The sequence below is a fragment of the Gorilla gorilla genome, chromosome 15 (genome assembly GCF_029281585.2).
Source record: "Gorilla gorilla gorilla isolate KB3781 chromosome 15, NHGRI_mGorGor1-v2.1_pri, whole genome shotgun sequence".
NCBI lineage: Eukaryota > Metazoa > Chordata > Mammalia > Primates > Hominidae > Gorilla > Gorilla gorilla.
This window is the reverse complement of record NC_073239.2, coordinates 117040010-117061970: the sequence shown is the minus strand read 5'-3', so window position 1 is coordinate 117061970 and position 21961 is coordinate 117040010. Positions and strand designations below refer to the sequence as shown.

The 21961-nt window shown below is 43.6% G+C and overlaps 1 protein-coding gene across 6 annotated transcripts in view; it reads right to left on the bottom strand.

The window, feature by feature from the left end:
• Nucleotides 1-21961, bottom strand: part of EVL (Enah/Vasp-like) — a 173015-nt gene that overhangs the window by 42745 nt on the left and 108309 nt on the right. For all 6 annotated transcript variants that reach the window (XM_019009837.4, XM_055361542.2, XM_019009838.4 and 3 more), the window contains exons 2-3: nt 16871-17039; nt 4069-4246 (exon numbers count right to left, since the gene is read on the bottom strand). In XM_019009837.4, the coding sequence (XP_018865382.1) occupies nt 4069-4246; nt 16871-17039 (347 nt within the window). The remainder of the gene's footprint in view (nt 1-4068; nt 4247-16870; nt 17040-21961) is intronic.

The window sequence follows — 21961 nt, the reverse complement described above, 5'->3', positions numbered from 1 at the left end:
GACAGTCACGCTAGTAGGCATTTGGCAAGACTTCCCAAAACTTTATTTTCTGATTTTTACTTATTTTTTGAGACGGAGTTTCACTCTTGTTGCCCAGGCTGGAGCATAATGGTGCAATCTCGGCTTACTGCAACCTCTGCCTCCTGGGTTCAAGTGATTCTCCTGTCTCAGCCTCCCGAGTAGCTGGGATTATAGGCATGCGTCACCACACCCAGCTAATTTTCTTTTTTTTGAGACAGAGTTTCGCTCTTGTTGCCCAGAGTGGAGTGCAATGGCACAATCTCAGCTCACCGTAATCCCGCCCCCTGGGTTCAAGCGATTCTCCTGCCTCAGCCTCCCGAGTAATTGGGATTACAGGCATGCACCATCATGCCTCTCTAATTTTATATTTTTAGTAGAGATGGGGTTTCTCTATGTTTGTCAGGCTGGTCTTGAACTCCCGACCTCAGGTGATCTGCCTGCCTTGGCCTCCCCAAGTATTGGGATTACAGGTGTGAGCCACCGCACCCGGCCTAATTTTGTCTTTTTAGTAGAGACGAGGTTGGCCAGGCTGGTCTCGAACTCTTGACCTCAGGTGATCTGCCCACCTCGGCCTCCCAAAGTGCTGGGATTACAGGCATGAGCCACCATGCCCGGACCCAAAACTTGAAAAGCACATATATTGTTTGACACAGAAACATGCCCAAGGAAAATAACTGGACAAGCATGCGAATATGGACACATGAGATACAAAGTACACATACACATAAAAATAACAAGAATGCCCTCTACCACATGAGGGTAATCGTGGAAAATGGGGACAACCAACATGTTTAAAAGTAGATGGTGCTTACATTATGGCATATCTTTGCATGGTCCTCAGCAGAGTACCTTAGCCACATAAATGTTGGAAGGTTCATACTTCCATTTTTTTTTTTTTTTTGAGACAGACTCTTGCTCTGTCACACAGGCTGGAGTGCAGTGGTGCAATCTTGGCTCACTGCAACTGCAACCTCTGCCTCCTGGGCTCAAGCAATCCTCCCACCTCAGCCTCCCAAGTAGTTGAGACTACAGACACATGCCAACAAGCCAAGCTAATCATACACACTGTATGATTTCATTTACATGACGCTCAAAAACAAAAACAAAAGTGGACTTCGTATCTATTCTTAAGTGCAGGGACTGCGGGGAGGGCCTTTTGGTGCTGACTACATTTTCTTTCTTGGTCTGGCACTAGGAACTGCGCACACACGTGTTAACAGTTCATCAAGTTGCATTTGCTTATCTGCGCGTGGTATTGTCAGTAGGCTTGGACCTCGGCTGAAGCAAAAGCTTATTCGTCAGTGGGCTGTAGGACCTGCAGTCCATGCAAAGGAGGTCACTACCAGCTGAACCAGAGTGGACAACTAACTATTCCTCCTCATGAAAGCTTCAAATTGGGGTACTCTCACATTGTATGCACACATCCAAACTAGCTGATGTCTCCCGCCCCCGCCTCAACAAGACACTCATTCAACCCCAGGGAATGTAGGAGGTCGGGTTCTGGATCTTACTATCTGACACCGAGAAGTTGTTTCCTCATAATGGGGCATGGCTTTCTTATCTGAAAATGAGGGCAGGATTAACTGATTTACCTGTGATTCTCTGGTGAATTTAATAAAATAACTAGCAGTTTTTATTTAATTTAAGCACTTGCTCTGAAAGTGTTTTTTTTTTTTTTTTTGCCCCCAAGGTATCTGCATGTACAAGTAAAATAAAGCTACCTTGGGGGCCCAAAAAAAGCACTTTCAGACCAAGCACTTAAATTAAATAAAAACTACAAGTATCTGCATGTACAAGTAAAATAAAGCTGGGCCAGGCGCAGTGGCTCACGCCTGTAATCCCAGCACTTTGGAAGGCCAAGGTGGGCGGATCACAAGGTCAGGAGATCAAGACTATCTTGGCCAACATAGTGAAACTCTGTCTCTACTAAAATAAAATAAAAAAAAAAAAAAAAAAAAAAAAAGCTTAACTCCCACATCCTGGAGGCAGGCGAGGTAAGTTCAGACGGAAATGTTAAATTCACCTCACGGCTCTTGGGTGGAAACAGACAGTTTAGTAAACATTTGCTGGGCGCTTACGATGCCTCAGGCCCTGTGCTCATCACTCAACACTGCCATGGTTAAGATGCTTCCTTACCATGCTCTCCAAGTACTAAGCAGAAAGTCCACAAACTTTGGAGCATTGTCAAGATAGGGAAAGCTGCCAGTACCTGCTCTATGCACGACCCACGGGAAGCATGTTCAAAACATGTTCTTTATTTACTTAAAAAAACCACAAAACTCTCCTACAGTGTGTGTGTGTGTGTGTGTGTGTGTGGGGGGGGGGGGGTGTTTGTGTGTAAGACACAGGCTCTCACTATGTTGTCCAGGCTGGACTCGAACTCTTGGACTCAAGTGATTCTTCTACCTCAGCCTCATGAATTGCAGGCACGCACCACAACGCCCAGATCTCCTAGCGCTTAAACTGGGTCCTAAAGCTCCAATATATCAGGCCCAGTACACACTTTTTCTTTTTTTTTTTTTTTTGTAGAGACAGGGTCTTGCTATGTTGCCCAGGTTGGTCTTGAACTCCAGACCTCAAGTGATCCTTCTGCCTTGGTCTCTCAAAGTGTTAGGATTATAGGCCTAAGCCACCGCGCCTGGCCCCAGTAGATATTTAAATGCCACAGCCCTCCAGGTTCTGAGTACTATGTCTCTTCATTTCCCACCTCAATTCTGATAGCAGTAACAGCAGCAGCAACAATAATGATCGTAGTAATACTCACAAATGCTAACAGAGTTGTTACTAGGCCAGGCAACCTGAGAAACATTTTACATTCTAGTTCATTTAAATGTAAAAACAACTCTATATCCCCCGATTTTATAGGTAAGGAAATTGAGGCACAAAAACATTCAGTAACTTGCTCAAGAGTTCCTCTGCTAGCATATGTCAGAACCAGGACTCAAACTGACCAGTGTGACTCCATGCCTGGTTCTTAACTACTAAATTCTCCCAAGGTAGGCTCTCCAGCCAATGGCAGGACCATAACCCAGACAATCAAGACACCCATCCTGGGAAAGCCTTGTTTCTCCCTCCAAAGCTACCACTGCAAATGTCCAATAAAAGCCACATGTAATTTTGCTTCTTTGCTTTAACTGCCCTGCTGAGAAACTTTTTGCTAGCCCCTCTCCCACTGTCTACCCTAAGTATCAAGCAAACCCAAAGTCTTCCAGGTATTTGGGGCCTTTCACTGTGCAAGCCCTGGTGCCTTTCCAATTTCATTTCCAATCTCTTCCCTATCTGCACTCCAGGTCCCAGAAATGCTGCATCGCCCTCTTCCCAGCACTGCGGGCTCACTCAGGCCCTTCTGCCTTTGCTGCTTTTCCCGCCTGCGATGCCCACTCCCGCCTCTGCCTGTGAACTGCTCACCCAGAACTCCGGCTCAGAGGGCACCACCACTGTAGAGGTCTCCCTTGGCGGCTCTGAAGGGCAGTTACTTACGTCCTGTTCTGTGGTCCCTAAGTACCTTGCACGTACCTTTATTTAAACACTTACTGCAATACATTCCAGTTAGCTGTTTATGAACCTGTCTACCATGAAAAACTAAATGCCTTGAGGGGAAGCCCGCTGTTCATTTCTTATCTATTTTGCCTACACAGTTTCTTGCCCTCAGTAAGCATTTAATAAACTTTTGTTAAACATATGAATGAATAATTAAATTCAAAAATAAATTCTTGACTGTTTTCTCCCATCTCTCTCAAATGTTTGTTCTGGAATATGGAAACAGGATGGCAAGTTTAAAACAGATCTGGATATGTGGCTTCAGGGACACATCTGTACAAATCTATATCTCACAAGTGGCAAAGAGATACAAACTCCATTCTTTCCTCCTCTGAATTGTTAATATCTCTAAATCTAGAGGCAGGCAGCAGGTTTCTCTGAGAACACATGCAACCTCAGCTCAATGCAGTGACAGTGCTAGGATACCCGGAGAGCCAGAGCTGTGGGAGGGGCAGAGGTAGAACAAGAGAGGGTCTCGGCATCAGGCCAAGACAAAGCCCTACTTACCTCCTTCTTGGGAATTCATGATGTTCAGGGCAAACAGCATTGCATTGGAGAACGTGGTCGCCTCTTCTTTACTTGCAAAGTTTAAGCCGTAGACCTGGCGGGCATCTCGCCACTGGTGGAAGGTTGGCGTGGCCTGATTGTACTTCAGCCCTTTCACGATTGAATAATTGATCACAACCTGGAGGAGAAAGGAGAGAGAAATACGTGTAAATAAATAAAATGTAAATGAGCCGGAGGGCGCTGCGATGGAGCAAGTATACTGTATCCTTGAGAGGACAGGAAGATGGGGATGGGGTTTGAAGAAGGGAAAAGCAATATCAGGTAGATTTTCAGACCATAATCTATAGAACAGTGAGGGTTTGCAAAACCTGTTCTTTCCTTTAACTAATAATGCTATGTAGTTACAACCTCCAGATGAACAGCTGAGCTGGGAGGCAGGTTCCCTGGCTCTGGTTTGGCCCTGCCTCTCAGCCACTCCACTCATGGCAGTCACTGCACTTCGCTGGGGCTCAGTTTCTCCACTTATAAGATGGGGATAATAATTCTGGCTTTACCAATCCAATGGGGTTACTGTGAAGATCACATTGTGATACGTATCTTATCTATATCTTATTTATAGCTTACCTTCTAGATATAAAGCTCCTAAGGGCAAGTCTTCTATAATTCATATTTATGCCTCCTATAGCCCTCTGCATAGTGTCTAGTACTTTGAATGCATTAATAAGTGGGCTATGTGTCGAAAGAATAACTTGGGAAAGTTTATGTACCACACATGTATACAGCATTATTCATATCTTATTACTCAATCAAAAAGCATCAACTGACTGCCAGGAACAATGCCAGGCCCAGCAGGGAAGGATACAGAGACGACAGAATCCAGACATTCAGGTGCTTACAAACTGCTAGGGGATTCAACACCAGGTCTGCCTGACCTCTAAACTTCTGCTCTTTCAGACATCTAAAAGAGGATTATTTCAAAGTACTTTAAGACTACATTCCTAAGTCGTGCCCTGGAGGAAAAGATGCTGGGGCTGGCGCCCTCATTCTGCTTCCCATCCCTTCTAGCTGGGAGGCAGATGATCTAACATCATGACACTTATGAATGATCGGTTTTCTGGTCTGTCAAATGGAGAAGAATGTGATATGGCTATGGCATGGCACCCTCACAGTGTGTTGTGAGGGTTAAATTATATATGAGAAAGTAACTGACACAGCTCCTGGCACAAGGTAGGCTGCCAGTGACTGAATGGAGAAATATGAAGATCTCTACGAATGGAAGTATGCAAGCAGAGTCTGGATGAGGCCGGAGAGCCAGCTCTTAGAGATGCCATGGAAAGGATTTTGCTTTAGAAGTACAATATGATTTCTCAGATTTTGTCTGGCTTTAAGGTTGCAAGGACCGTGTGCTCTGAGGTTGGGGATAACGCTCTCTATGCTGATTTATCACTTTCCTCTATGGCTCCACACTGCTGTGCTGCTGGATAAGGTAAAGCCAGAGGACAGCAAACATGAGTGACATCCAGAAAAGCTGTTTTCCAAGTCTTGGGTGGAAGGTGGGCTTGGGTCTTCCTACGACAGGCAGAGGCAGGGAAAGGGGACACACACAGTACACTAAATCAGCTAAAAAAACGTAATTGAAGCTGGGCACAGCGGCTCACACCTGTAATCCCAGGACTTGGGGAGGCCAAGGTGGGCGGATCACCTGAGGTCAGAAGTTCAAGATCAGCCTGGCCAACATGGCAAAACCCCGTCTCTACTAAAAATACAAAAATAAGCCGAGAATGGGGGTGGGTGCCTGTAGTCCCAGCTACTTGGGAGGCTGAGGCACGAGAATCGCTTGAACCCAGGAGGTGGAGATTGCAGTGAGCCGAGATTGCGCCACTGCACTCCAGCCTGGGCAACAGAGCCAGACTCTGTCTCAAACAACAACAACAAAAACAACAAAACCTGTAATTGTTTCACAACTTAATTGTTACATATTGACAGGCACATATTTTGTCCAACAACTACACACAAGTTCCAGGGTAGTTCTCTGTTTTTTTTGCTCTTTGTGCCAGGGGTATAGATTCACATGCACACACAGCTAAACCAAAAGAACTGGACTGGGGGTGACTAGGTTTAGTTATAGGTCATCAGAAAAAGGACTCATAAGAACTAGCAAATAATAACTAGTAACTAATAACTATCAAATAATAAGAACCAGCAAAGTTAACTGTTGTGAAAACAGCTCTTTAGATTATAGGACACATTAACAGTGGTACAGTGACCAGCATGAGGGAAGAGAAGAACCTGCTCCATTCTGCCCTGGTAAGTCCCTATCAGAAGTTCTGTGTTCAAGTTTTTTTGTTTTCATTTTTGGTGTTGCATTTCTAGTGGACAGTAGCAAACTGAAGCAAGCCAGAGGAAAATGCTTTAAAAATTGAAGAAGGTCTTGAAACCACCTTATATCAGGAATGGTTAAGAGATACTGAAGCAAGATAAAAGATGCTTTAGTGTCTCACGACTACTGTCTCCAGATACGTGAGGAGATATTCTGGGGAAATGAAATTTAGAACCCTATGATTTGACTTGATTTAAAAAAAAATTTTTTTAGTACGGTTTTTGTTTTGTTTTTTTAGACAGAGTCTCGCTCTGTCACCCAGGCTGGAGTGCAGTGGTGCGATCTTGGCTCACTGCAACCTCCACCTCCCGGGTTCAAACGTTTCTCCTGCCTCAGCCTCCAGAGTAGCTGGAACTATAGACGCCTGCCACCACGCCCAGCTAATTTTTTGTATTTTTAGTAGAGACAGGGCTTCACTGTGTTAGCCGGGATGGTCTCGATCTCCTGACCTCGTGATCTGCCCGCCTCGGCCTCCCAAAGTGCTGAGATTACAGGCGTGAGCCACCGCGCCTGGCCCGTAGTATGGTTTTTTAAGATGGAGTCTTGCTCTGTCGCCCAGGCTGGAGTGCAGTGGCGTGATCTTGGCTCACTGCAGCCTCCACCTCCTAGGTTCAAGTGATCCTCCTGTCTCAGCCTCCTGAGTAGCTGGGACTACAGGTACATGCCACCATGCCCCATCCAATTTTTTTTTTTTTTTTTAAGTAGAGTCAGGGTTTCACCACGTTGACCAGGCTGTCTCGAACTCCTGACCTCAAGTAATGCTCCCGCCTTGGCCTCCCAAAGTGCTGGGATTACAGGCATGAGCCACTGGGCCTGGCCTAGAACCCTATGATTTGAACTCTCTGGTTGGCTACATTCTTAGAGAGGAACTTAAGGTGAGTGAGAATTTTTTTTTTTTTTTCAAACCTCAAAGTGGCTCTTGGGGGGGAAATAAGAATTGAGGGGCAGATGACGCCTAATCCAGAATATGGACAATATGGCCAGCAGACAACCACTGAAGGGGCTAAATAGCACCTTAGGGATTATCTAACTCAATCTGCTCTTTTTACAGTCAGGAAATGAGGTCCTGGGAGAATGAGTGACTTGTCCAAAGTTACACAGTAAGCTAATGGGGAAATTGGATTTAGAAGCCGAGGACTTCGTGATTTTTTTTTGTTGCCAGTATGGTAGTCCCTGCTTATCCATGCAGAATTGGTTCCAAGACCCCCAGTGGATACCTGAAATGTGGGTAGTACAGAACCCTATATAGACTATGTTTTTTCCTATACATACATACCTATGATAAAATTTAACTCATAAATTAGCCATAGTCAGAGATTAACAACAATAACTAATAATAAAATGGAACAATTATAATATTTGGAACGGCACATAATTTAAAATTTATGACTTATTTCTGGAATTTCCCATTTAATTAATATTTTCAGCCTGCAGTGGATCTTGGGTATGTGAAACCTCAGAAAGCAAAGCCACAGCTAAGTGGGGGACTGTTGTAAAATGAGCTGAAATCCTTCTTCCTATAATTCCCTCTCTGGTCCTAGCACTAACCTTTGGAGCCTCATAAATCACTTCCAACTCAGGAAGTTTTAGGATATGGGACTGAGAGAGTGCAGTGAAGCCTTTCTAGAGGACGTATCCCAGTTCTGTAAGTTCTCTGGGCTCTGCCACACATGCTTGGTCACCGATTGAAGGCCCCTGGCCCTGCCGTTTCTGTTCTATCTACAACTGCAGTACAAAGGCTGCTCACCAGCTGCTGCTGTTTGGTGTCTACACACAGCCCCCAACGGTCTATGACTGCTTTGAAGACAAGCATACTAGGTACAAGGAATGAGCAGAGGGTTTTACGTCAAAGGGTTCTGCATTAAAACCCTGGCTTTATTACTTTTCAGCTGTATAACCTTAGACAAGTTGCTCATATCAGTTTCCTCACATGTAAGATGAAGATAATATTATAAATAATACTGCACTGAATATTCCTGTGAAGATGTATTTCTACAGGATATATCCCTGTAAGCCAAACGGCTAGAGAGACATGACCATTACAAAATTTATATTTATTATTTGAAAATTGACTTCTAAAACAGGAGAGTCCAGTGCAATGTGTTTTGGATGTATGTGCGGTGACACAAGGCCAATGTCACTTGACCATTTGTTGAGGTGGCCAGTGTTTATCAACTGCCAGACCTGACCAGCCAACAGCTAAAATCTCAGTACCTAACGGTTCCATCTCTTTGTTTACTCTGCTTAGAGTGAGTCAAAGGATCCATCTGAACACGTCCATTTTTGCAAGTCCACTTTTGGGTAAGGCTGCTTCATTTAGTACCCATCACCCAACACTCACTTGTAGAGATAACCATGTTTCTTATTTCTAACACCATTGGCAAAATGTGTCTGTTCTTAAGCTACATAGAAATGGACTCCTGTGGTATATGGTATGTACTCTTTTGTTTCTGGCTTATTTCCCTCAACACAATCTTTATGAGATTCACCATGTTACCGCATACATCCATATTTCATTCTTTTTGTTTGTTTGTTTGTTTTTTTGAGACGGAGTTTCGCTCCTGTCACCCAGGCTGGAGTGTAATGGCACAATCTCAGCTCACTGCAACCTCTGCCTCCTGGGTTCAAGCGATTCTCCTGCTTCAGCCTCCCAAGTAGCTGGGATTACAGGTGCATGCCACTACACCTGGCTAATGTTTGTATTTTTAGTATTGATGGGGTTTCACCATGTTGGCCAGGCTGATCTTGAAACCCTGACCTCAGGTGATCTGCCCACCTTGGTCTCCCAAAGTGTTGGGATTATGGGTGTGAACCACTGAGTCTGGCTGAATTCTTATTGACTGCTACATAGTATTCCATTTTTTTAACCACAACTTCTCCATTCTCCTGCTGATGGACATGGGTAGTTTTGCATTCTTGGCTGATATGAATACAACTGTTATGAACATTTTCATACATATCTTTTAGTGGACATATGTACTTGTAAGCATAAAAGAAAAACTAAAGTGTTTTTCCTATTCTTTTTGAGACCCTAGAATGAGATGGGGTCTCATTCTGTCACCCACGCTGGAGTGCACTGGCATGATCATGGCTCACTGCAGCCTCAAACTCTTGGGCTCAAGGGATCCTCCTGCCTCAGCCTCCCGAGTAGCTGGGACATAAGTGTGTGCCACCATGCCTAGCTAATTTAAAACTTTTTTATTTGTAGAGACGAGGTCTTGCTATGTTGCCCAGGCTGGTCTTGAACTCCTGGGCTCAAGTGATCCTCCTGCCTCGGCCTCCCAAAGTGCTGTACACTCATACAGTCAAGAGCCACTGCATCCAGCCTCTATTCTCTACTCTCACACAACACGCAAGCAATTCTGCAGATTCTCAAGTAGACATCAAGTGTCCTCTATAAATCTGACGTTATGCACCTGGAGACAGCATCAGGTTCCACAGGTTGAGGGCTGAGTCCCACAAGACTACCCCAACTTCAGATGCCAGTCGCAAGTGCAGGTTGTGACTTGTGCTTCCGACCCACGGGCTATAAATCATGGTTATCATGACCCCTGCGCCTTGGGTCTGATGAATTTGCTAGCATGCTCACAAAACTCAGGGAAACCGTTTACCTAGGTTTACGGGTTTCTTAATAAAGGGCATAACAAAGGCTACAGATGAGCGGGCAGATAAGAGACGCACAGGGCAAAGGATGCAGGAAGAGGATGGAGCTCCTCCGCCCTCCCTAGGCATGCCCCCGCTCCAGGAACCTCCACCAGGTCAGCTCTCTGGAAGCTCTCCCAACTCTGCCTTTTTGGTCCTTTTATGGAGACTTCACTGGATGGGTACGATTGACCACTGTGTAGAAATGTGATTGGATAAAAAGGGTATGATCTCACAATAACAGACAGAGTGGGGAAACCCAGCAAGGCCTGTTGATTCAGATTCTCCCTGGCCTCTCTGTAGCATTCCTTCCTCTAGGGTATGGGGTGGAACCCATTCTGAAATGAGGGTCTTAGCACCTACAATCAGACAAGGTAGGTCAGGGAATTTCGTTAAGACCAGCTTCCAGTCAGAAAAGCAGGGGACGATTCCTGCCTTGGGGAGAAAAGGGGCAGGTGAAAGGAGGGCAGGAGAAAGGCAGAGAGAGACTCTTGTTTTCTGAGGCGGGCAGCACGCCGACATTCTAATAAGGGCTCTGGGAGCTACCAGCTAGGAAGCATCGATGAAAACTAATACATATATGATAATATCACAATCTTCTATCCAGTGACCACGCCAAATTCACTTAATATAATATTAGTATATATTATTATATTACTATAATAGTTTGTAGCTACTTTCACATTTTCCACATACACTAATAAGTCATCTGCGATGCAAGATGGTTTTGCTTCTTCCTTTCCAACTGCTAAATCAAAGAGGTGAGAGTGAACATTCTTGTCTTGTTCTTGAATTCAGGGGGAAAGTGGGATACTGAGTATGACGTCAGCTATGGTTTTTGTTTTGTTGTTGTTTGTGGATACCCTTTATCTGATTAAATAAATCACTTTTATACTTTTAATTCCTAGTTTCCTCAGTTTTTATTATGAAGGGATACTGAATTTTACCAAATGCTTTTTCTCCATCTGTGAGATGACCTTACGGTTTTCCAGCTTTATTCCATTAAATCAATCTTGCATTCCTGGAATAAATCTTATTTGTCAAAATTTTCTTTTTAATACATTATTAGATTCAAGTCATTAATCGTTTGTTCAGGCTTACTTACTGCATTATTGTTCATTAGAAATAATGGCTTGTAATTTTCTTTCCTTGTAAGGTTCTTGTGCAGTTCTTGTATCATGGTTATAAGACGACATTATAGGAAGCAGGCTTTGTTTCTCTCATCTCCGAAGGAGTAATGTAAGATTGGCATTGTTTCTTCTTTATGTTTTTCAAGGAATATGTCCACCTTATCTAAGCTGTCAAGTTTACTGGCATAAGGTTACTACTAACGTTATTCTATGTTTTTAGTTTATAGGATCTGTAGTGATTTCCCCTTTCATTCATTATATTGGCCATTTGTGTTTTCTCTTTCTCACTCTCAATAAAGGTTTACTAATTTAATTTTTTTTCAAAGAACCAACTTTCTCATTCAAAAAAACCGTGACATTTTGTGTTTCTCTATCATACATCTGCTTTCTATTTCATTAGCTTTTATTTTTTCCTTCCTTCTACTTTTGTTGGGTTTAATTTGCTTTCATTTTTCTTCTACCTTCTTGAGATAGTGGCATAGATCACTGATTTTCAAATACTCTTCTTTTTCTAATATATGCATTTATAGCTATAAATTTCCCCATACGTACTTTTTGGGGCTTTTTTTTTGAGACAAGGTTATCACTTTATTGTCCAGGCTGGAGTGCAGTAGTACCACCATGGCTCACTGCAGCCTCAAACTCCTGGGCTCAAGTGATCCTCCAGCTTCAGCCTCCTGAGTAGCAAGGACTACAGGCACATGCCACCATACCCAGTTAATTAAAAAATTTTTTTGTTGGTAGAGGTGCATTTTGGAGTCCCACTATATTGACCAGGATGGTCTCAAAACTCCTGGCCTCAGGTGGTCCTCCCTCCTTGGCCTCCCAAAATGCCGGGATTACAAGCATGAGCCACTGCGCCTGGCTCATATGTACTGTTCTAGCAGCGTCCCACAAGTATTGCTATGTTATATTGTCATTACTGTTCAGTTCAAAATATTTTCTAGTTTACATTGTGATTTCTTTTCTGTCTCATGGTTCATCCAGTATTAGACCACTTAATTTCCAAACATTTGGAGATTTTAAAAGTTACCCTCTGTTACTAATTTCTGGTTTAATTCATCTGTGGTCAAAGAACATACTCTGTGTGAGTTCCATCCTTTTTAACTTGACACTTGCTTTATGGCCCAGCATATGGTCTATTTTGGTAAATGTTTTATGTTTACTTGAGAAGACTATGCATCGTACAGTTGTTGGCTATAGTTTCTACAAATGTAAATTAGCTCAAGTTGGTTAATAATGTTATTCAAGTTTTCTGTCTTTACTTATTTCTATGTCTTTATTCAATCAGTAGCTCGGAGGTATGATTAGAATCTCCAACTATGCTTCTGAATTTGTCTCTTCTCCCTTTAGATTTCTGCGTTATGTGTTTTGAAGATATATGAATGGATTCATACAAATGTAGGGATGCTATGACTTCTTTTTCAATTGCCCTTTTAGCATTAAAAAGGTCTGTCATTATCTTTAGGAATACTTATTGCCTTAAAGTCTGCTTTGTCTGATATTAACATAGCCACATCAATTTCTTTTGGTGCTTGTAAGGTTTATCTTTTTCCAATTTTTTACTTTCAACTTTTTGTTTTTGGAGGCCTCGTTGGGATCTCCGTATCAGCTTTATTTTAAAAATAATTCTCCAAGGTTTGGCAGGACTGATCTGGACACTTGCTGAAGGATTAACATTTTAAAATGTCATACTTTTTGCATAGGAGCCCATAATTACAATGTTTACACAAGTTTTATTCTGGGGAGTGTAGGAGTGCCTTTCCTCTTCATTTAAAGGAAGGTCTTGCAACTCCATATTTAATCATGGACCACATAACGATGTTTTGGTCAACAACAGACTGCATATATGATGGTGGTCCCATAAGACTATAGTACGGTATTTTTACTATACTTTTTCTATGCTCACGTATGTTTACACACCCAAATACCACTGTGTTACAACTGCCCGCAGTATTCGGTACAGTAACATGCTGTACGGGTTTGCAGCCTAGGAGCAACAGGCTATACCATACAGCCTAGGTGTGTAGTAGGCTGTACCATCTAGGTTTGTGTGAGCACACTCACATGACAACAAAATCCCCCAGGGGCGCATTTCTCAGGATGTATCTTCATCATTAAGAGGTGCATGACTGTACTGCCTTCACATGTTTTGGGGGCCTCTGGGTAAAAAGAGTCAAGAGTCTTCTACAAAAAAGAAAGATGCTTGATGGTGGAGAACTATCTTCTTGACCCCATATATGCCTGGATCTAAAAACTACAGAATCTACAGACTGGCAAAGGCTTTGGAGGTCTCATCTCATCCAAGTCTCTACTTGATGACAAATTGTCTTTCCCAGAATCTTACCTCTCAGGCTGGCAATGTAACACTTTCCATCTTTCAACAGTATGCTTGTAAGAAAGCTCATCCTTTTACTGTGTTAAAATCTTCTTCATTATAGCATCCACGCAATATTCCTAGGTCTGTTCTCCGGGGTCCACACTGAAAGTGAGATTTCTCTTCCACATGGAACCCTTCAGAGACTTGAAAATCGCAGTCATGCCCCCTTCAGTTTCTATCTTCTCCAAGTAAATATCTCTTGTTACTCCTTCGATTGTTCCCCATATTATCCCGCTTTCAGATCTTTCACCAGTCTGGATGCCCTTCTTCTTGTAGATTCCAGTTTGTTGTACTCAGATGCAGTCCCAGCATTCTGCAGGAAGAATGACCCATGCAGAGCAGAGCAGAGCAGAGCAGGACTGCAGTCTCCCTTCTTCTGGACCGCTGCCTCCATGAATTTGCTCCACCTCTATTAATTTACTCTATTAATTTATTCTACTTCTATCAATTCACTCTATTTCTACTAATTCAGCCTGAGAACTCACTAACATTTTTTGTTTTTGTTTTTTGAGACAGAATCTCGCCCTGTCACCCAGGCTGGAATGCAGTGGTGCGATCACGGCTTACTGAAGCCTCAACCTCCCGGACTCAACAGAATCTCCCACCTGGCCTCCTGAGTAGCTGGGACTACAGGCATGCCCCACCACGCCCAGATAATTTATATATTTTTTTATAGAGATGGGGTCTCACTATGTTGCCCAGGCTGGTCTGGAACTCCTGGGCTCAAGTGATCCACCTGCCTTGGCCTCCCAAAGTGTTGGGATTACAGGCATGAGCCACTGCAACAGCCACATTTTTTGGTGACCAAAACTTATTCTCAACTAAAAATCCTTTAGGTTTGTCACCCTGAATGTAAGATTTAGGTTAGATTTTGGCTAATGGTACTATAACTTACTATATATTTTCTCCATAATTGATTACCTGGTTTTATGTCCATCTATTTAGCAAAATGGTGATGATAATTCTTGTACCATTATCCTTACTGGGAGAATGAAATAATAGACATGAAAAGTGCTCCATTAACCATAAAGAGCATTAAACATATAAGATATCCCTATTTAGTTATAAAACCAGGAATCTTTGATTCTCTTAACATGTCTGACCACTTTAAGGTGGTAGTCCACACAGACTAAAACCAAATCTGTGAAAATCAGTCTTTCTACTGAGGTCCCTAAAAGTTGTTATGGACCAGATTTCCTGCCATTTTCTCTAATGTCTTGGTTTACCAAGAATCTCTTTTCTACTCCTAGCTAAACATGCCCCATCCATGTGGGGACATATCCTCAATCCTGTCTGATAGCCTGTCTCCTGAACATGTGATTCCAAGTGGGAGGCTGTGCTCTGAACTTCTCAATCACACTCTAGGAGGTCTCTAAGTTAGAATCAACACAGCCCTCCAAATTTAAACAGGATACCACTGAAGACTGCCGTCAGTCCCTCCCGGAGTGGGGAAAAGGTCTCTTTCTCAACATGTGGTTTCCTCTGAAGGAGGCTGTGAGGTGCTGAGGTCCCTGAGAACAGGCGGTGTTTGGGTTTTGGGGAGCTCTCCCTTCCCATGCCCTTTCCAGTACACCATGCCATCTTCCTACTACGCCCTGAAGGGCAACCAAGAGGCAGGAAGGGAATGGGAAACTTGTCATAATAAAAGCAATCACTTATGGAACACCTACTATGATTCAGGAACCGCACAAGGCAATGGACCTTGTGTCAAAGACATGGAGGTATTGCCCTCACAAGCCCCAACCACGAGGTGTTCTGAAAGCTTGAGATATTTTTGACTGTCACCATAATTGGGGCCAAAGGTTCTGTATATCCTGCAGTGTGTGGCACAGTGTGTCACTAAAAGGCAGATCTAGAATTAGTGAATTGGAATTTTAGGAAGGCAGCTTCTAGAAGGTTTCTAGAAAGACATTTATACCATTATACCACTAAGGCTCATCAACAAGGGAAAGGGATGCTTTTGGAGGTACCAAGATTTCAAGGTTAGAAAGACTATCTTTTCGGAGTGTCGCTCCGTCGCCCAGGCTGGAGTGCAGTGGCGCGATCTCGGCTCACTACAAGCCCCGCCTCCCGGGTTCACGCCATTCTCCTGCCTCAGTCTCACAAGTAGCTGGGACTACAGGTACCCGCCACTGCGCCCAGCTAATTTTTTTGTATTTTTTAGGAGAGATGGGGTTTCGCCGTGTTAGCCAGGCTGGTCTTGATGTCCTGACCTTGTAATCCACCCGCCTTGGCCTCCCAAAGTGCTGGGATTACAGGCGTGAGCCACCGTGCCCAGCCAGAAAGACTACCTTTTATCAGGGGTCCTGGGGTAGGGATGTCTCTGTTAGCCATGAGCATCATGAAACTTAATAGGGCTATTTCGATTAAAGCAAAAACCCAATCAACAGGCAACACACTAAAAACAGAACCCAGAGTTTCTGTTCTCTCTCTTCCGATCGCTGATTCTTTCCAAGAAAGCAGCTAACCTGCCGCTCAACTTAGCTGAAGCTTGACCCACAAAGGCTGCCACAAGATGCTGTTTATATAGAGTTTTTCACAAATGCTATAATCACAGATCTGTTAAATTCACTGCTATAAATGCTCCTGTCAATCTCTAAGAAGAGAGTTGGAGGGAGAGCACCGAACTAACCAAAGTCACTGTGGTTAAGTCGCCCAGCCTATTTCTCCATGTCCCTATTTTAGTCCATGTCACATCAGACTCTTTTGCCATTAATTATGTGTATATGACTATTCATGACACAGGTGGACATGATTGTTCCCTCATATTTATGTAGGTATTTACCAGGTACACTCACAAACTATCTTATCTGATTTGCCTAGGTTGAACTATTAGGGAGAGAAATGACCCCAGGTTCTCCAAACCATCTTGATACTCTCTCTAAAGTAAGACTTAGAAGGTTGATGAACCCCAAATCTTAATAGCCACCTTACATATGAATAAGATGAACACATTTTTGCAATATTATTTTTTCAAAGCTTTCCCACATCTATTATTTATTTTAATCTGACAATAACACAGTGAACTAGGCAGGGTGTGGATTACTGTCTCCATATGACATAGGTAAAAAGTGAAGTCCAGGAAACAGTGTGCTTAAGGTGTCATACTTTGAACTATGAGGATATGGAGTCAAAATCTCAGCCCAGGTCCTCTGATTCCGAATATTGACCTTTTTGTTCTGACCTCTTAATGATACATGTGTGTAAGGGGTGGGCGGTGAGGAGGTGGTGCGCAGGCTCACGGGTATAATCTGTAATTCCAGCACTGACCTGCTGATCCTGCAGCTTGACTCCAACGACTCTGAAGGTGTTGCTGGCAGTGTTGTGGTAGATGTTGATCCGGCTGAATCCCTGCTGGCCAGGTTTGATTGGTACCCATTTCTTACTGGTGTCATCGTAGACCATCACGGAAGCCCGGGCTTGGCAGATACTCTGTTCACTGCCAAGCAAGAAAAAACTGGTGTCAGCCTCAGCTACAGTGGATGGAAGTTGACTTTGCCCTTTTCTGAAACAGAGGCCAATTGCTACTTGACATAAAGAAACTTTCCAATTGCCAGAACTTCCAACATCTATGGAAGAACTGCCTGGTGAGGTGATGAGCTTACATTCTCTAAAGAGCTTGCAGAGTGGAGAGGAGGTTCTATGCCAAAACTTTCAACAGCTTGGAAAAGACTCACAACTTTGTTTTCAGGGGAGAAGTTGCTTGAATAAGAAAGGAATTACAATTATAATTTGCCAACTGTTCACAACATTCCATGTAGTGTATTAAACAAGAGAATGTGGCCAGGCACGGTAGCTCACGCCTGTAATCCCAACACTTTGGGAGGCTGAGGCTGGTGGTCCACTTGAGGTCAGGACCAACCTGACCAACATGGTGAGATGCCCCCTGCCTCTAAAAATAACAAAAATTAGCCGGGCACGGTGGCACATGCCTGTAATCCTAGCTACTCGGGAGGCTGAGGCACAAGAATTTCTTGAACCCAGGAGATGGAGGTTGCAGTGAGCCAAGATTGCACCACTGCACTCCAGCCTGGGCAACAGAGTGAGACTCTGTCTCAAAAAAAATAAAAAAAAAAAAAGAGAGAGAGAGAGAGAAGGCATTATTAAAGCATCTAAGCTTCATGACTTATGAAGCAGCTATTTATTACCTCCATTCTCCATTTTTTTAGATGAGAAAAAAGTGGCTCAGAGACTTGCAAAGATGTATACAAGTTCATACACGTATTCAGTGATTACACTGGGGATTTCCAACCACTTCTGTCTGACTCTAGAGCATATGACACAGATAATATTCTTTGCAACATCCAACAAAATGCTTCATTTATGGTATTATGCTAGGGTAGCATCAGATAAGCTATGTAGGCAATGAAGTATTTAGGTGATCTAAAGAAAAATGCAACATAAATCAAAATAAATAGATGGCTGCACCATACTTTGCTGAAGACATTTACGTAGTAAAGCAACCTCATTTGTTCAAACTATGACAGAGAAGCAGGGGAGAAGCCCCTGAAAGGATAAAATAGTCATCACTAAAATTAATACACTAAAACTCCTGCCATGGTATTCAGGGGAAGTCTCTCGGAGCCCACTGGCTCTTCATAAACCTAATAATCTTTAACATCTTCTCTAGCATATTAGAATTCCCTAATTTAAAAAAGCAATACTCATTTATTTCTTTTTTTTTTTTTAAAGAGGGAATTGTGATTGTGCCACCGCACTCCAGCCTGGGTGACAGTGTAAGACTGTCTCAAGAAAAAAAAGATAGAGTAAACTGTACACAGAACCAGACAGATGTTGGGTCAAATCACAGTTCTATCCCACTGTAAATGAACCATAAATCAAGTGACGGGCTAAATTCTGGCACTTACTGCTTCTGGTACACTCAGTTGCTAACTGTGACAGTCGACAAGTAGGTGTGTGTTCTGGATGCTGTCTCAGGAGCTAGGAGAGATCCTGAGATGCAGCATGGTCTTGGTTAACAAAACACGGGTTTTATTAAATCAGAGGGATCTGAGTTGGCGCCCAGCTCTACCACTTGCTGGAAGGTGACCACAGAGCCCTTTAGATGATTCTGGGGGAGCACTCTGGGAAGGTGCTGTGTGAGGGGCAATGCTTTCTAGAGTCCCTGTGTGGCAGCCATGGAAGCATGCCCTTCAGTTCCCCTGCAGGAGAACCTGCTATGGGAGCAGAGCTGGTGCACAGAGGCCATGCTGCTCCCAGCCGCTGACTGAATGTGGCAGGGGGACCAGTGCCAGCCCATTCCTGCCCAACACAGGACTCTTCTGTGGGGGAAGCCTTGGTTTGGGGACACTCTATCAGCCTGGCCCAAATGTTCTCAGCACTGTGATGTGGTCTGAGATGCTTCTAGTCCATCCTTCCTGGCCTTTCTCCTTTCGCAGACTTTTGACCTGTGTCAGAACCTGGCACAGAGCAGGTGCCTAATAAATGCTCACTAAATAATCTGAGAGCTGAAAAGAACTATAGACACTAATCCACTTTTGTGTCCAATGAAGCTGCCCTCACAAGTACACACTGAGCTTTGGGTGATGGGAAACTTAACTTACTACTCTCCAAAGCAACCCGTTGGTTGTAAATGGTTTTAATTTAGACAACCCCTCCTTGTTCTGAGTGACATGCCACTCGCTTCTCTCCAGAGTCACACAGGGTGCTCTGCAGAGTCTGTGACAACCCACCGGATAGCTGAAGGAAGAGCGCTTCCTTCCATCAGCCACAGGACAAAGCTACCAGTCCCCTCGCCATCCCAGTAACTAATCAGTCTGGGTCCTAAAACTGGGCACGATATTCCAGGCTTAGTCTGACCAGTAGATGCTAGTGAGTCAAAAAACATTAATGAAAGAGAGATGGGTAGAACAGTACCTGCCCTCAGCGAGCTCCCAGCTAGTTAGGCAGTCAGATGAGTAATTATAAACCTTATCCAGCCTAGAGGGATGCGGGGGAGGGGGGACAGGGGAGGCTTTCTTCTTTTAAATTTTTATTTATTTATTTTTTTGAGACGGAGTCTCACTCTGTTGCCCAGGCTGGAGCTCAGTGGCCCGATCTTGGCTCACTGCAACCTCCGCCTCCCAGGTTCAGGCGATTCTCGTGCTTCAGCCTCCCATGAAGCTGGGACTACAGGCACGTACCACCACGCCTGGCTAATCTTTTAAATTCTAGCAGAGACAGGGTTTTAAATTTTAGTAGAGACAGGGTTTTACCATGTTGCCCAGGCTGGTCTTGAACTCCCAGCCTCAAGCAATCTGCCCGCCTTGGACTCCCAAAGTGCTGGGATTACAGACGTGAGCCACTGCGCCAGGCCTGGGGAGGCTTTCTGAAGCAAACGCTGTGTGGGTTTTAAGATGAAGACTTTCAACCCCTAGATGAATTCAGGAAGGGGATGTGGGGTTCTAGGAGGAAGAGACAGGCAGCTGAGCAGAGGCAGGGAGGCAAGAACCGCACGGCACGTAGAGAACCGCGAGCACTAGGTGGGGGTGAAGCATACCTGGGGTATCACACACACCTTTTAGGGGAGTTACAAAGATGGCATAAATAAAGCACTGTGCTTGCCACTAGATGCCTGAAGACCAATAACCATTTTTCTTCTTGTAATTATAGCTACAGGCTCCTTTTTTTTTTTTTTTTTTTTTGCTGTTGTTAATACTTTAGGTTCAAATTAAACTTGTGGTTAACCAAAACCCCTGGTTTCCCCCTACCCTTTGAATAGTATTGGTTTGTCTCTTATTTTATTGCTACTAACAAAACCTAAATGCAAGAAAATACACACATTTATTCTACTTAAGATTTGTTTTGCTAATTTGGGCTTATTATACCTTTGAAATTTTTTGTTTTAATAAAATCTCGATTGCTATCTAACCTCAACATTGCCTCTGAGCAATATATATTGACTTGCCTTCTCAACATCTTCACCCGGATAAATACTCAAACTCTGTATCATACACACCCTCCCTAGGCATCATAAATTTAATTTGTCCAAATCATCTATCCCTTGAGGAGATCTAATTTTTTATTATTATTATTGTTATTGAAGAGACAGGGTTTCGCTATGTTGCCCAGACTGATCTCAAACTCCTGGGCTCAAGTGATCCTCCCATCTTGGTCTCTTTGGTCTCTCAAAGTGCTGGGATTACTGGCATGAGCCACCATGCCTAGCTATAAGGAAATTTGATAGGCAAATATTTTCTTAAATTATTTATTGACTAAATGAATGAACTTTTTAAAAAACATACACATATGAAATTTCATTTACTAAATGGTTCCCATGAGGTCTTCAAGTCTCACAGGCTTCTTTTATATGATCAAAACAATCCGTTCATTAGTTGGGGAGTGAAATCAGTCAAAACACACTGGTTTGTTCTGCATGGTGTTAAGTTACCAGGTTGGTGGATTTCTTTCCCCCCTGGGATCTAACAGGCATCTCTGAGCTGTAGGTATAACTAGAATTTCTCTCTTGGGGGAAGGCTCTTTTCAAACAAGCAGTCCAATTCCCCTGTCATTTTGGGCCTTCGTACATGTATTTGTGGGGCCCATATAATTTGCACCTGTAATTTCCCTCCGTGTGTCATGTGAGACCTAAACTCTTAAAGCTTCAGACTGCACTTCTATCGCTTATAGGAGAAAGACCATGTGACTCTAGGCCTCAGTTTCCTCATCTGTACAAGGTGAGTCTGACCTCAAGAGCTCCCTCAGACAAGCGCTGAGTACTTGCTGAGCTCTGTCCATGAGCCCAGCATGGGGCAGGGCACAGCAGGGAAGATGGGAAAAGCCACAATCTTTGTCCTGTCACTGGTTCAGCAGTTAATTTTTTTAGATCATACACCAAGCCTGTCCAACCTGTGGGCCGCATGTGGCCCAGGACAGCTTTGAATGCAGCCCAAGTTTGTAAACTTTCTTAAAATATTATGAGATTTTTTTAAAAGCTCACCAGCTATTGTTAATGTTAGTGTATTTTATGTGTGGCTCAAGACAATTCTTCCAATGTGGCCCAGGGAAGCCAAAAGACTGGACACCCCTGCTGTATATCATAGACCATTTTTGAATGTCTGTTGAAATCTCTCACTGAAGAGAGAGAAAAAAAAAGCAAAACACATCCCAAATTTTCTGCATGTAACTCTGAAACCTAATCATAGACCTTCCAGGACCTGATGTAGGAAATCAGTAATGCATTTCAAGATAAAACTATTACATAGGCAGCTGGGTGTGATGGAACATGCCTGTAGTCCCAGCTACTCAGGAGGATGCAGAAAAAATCTTGCAGCACGGCCCTCCATGATGACAGCCCGAAGTCAATCTCGGGCTGTCACTCTCTAATCCTTCTGGAAAAGTTCAGGCTCTGTGCCCCTGGAC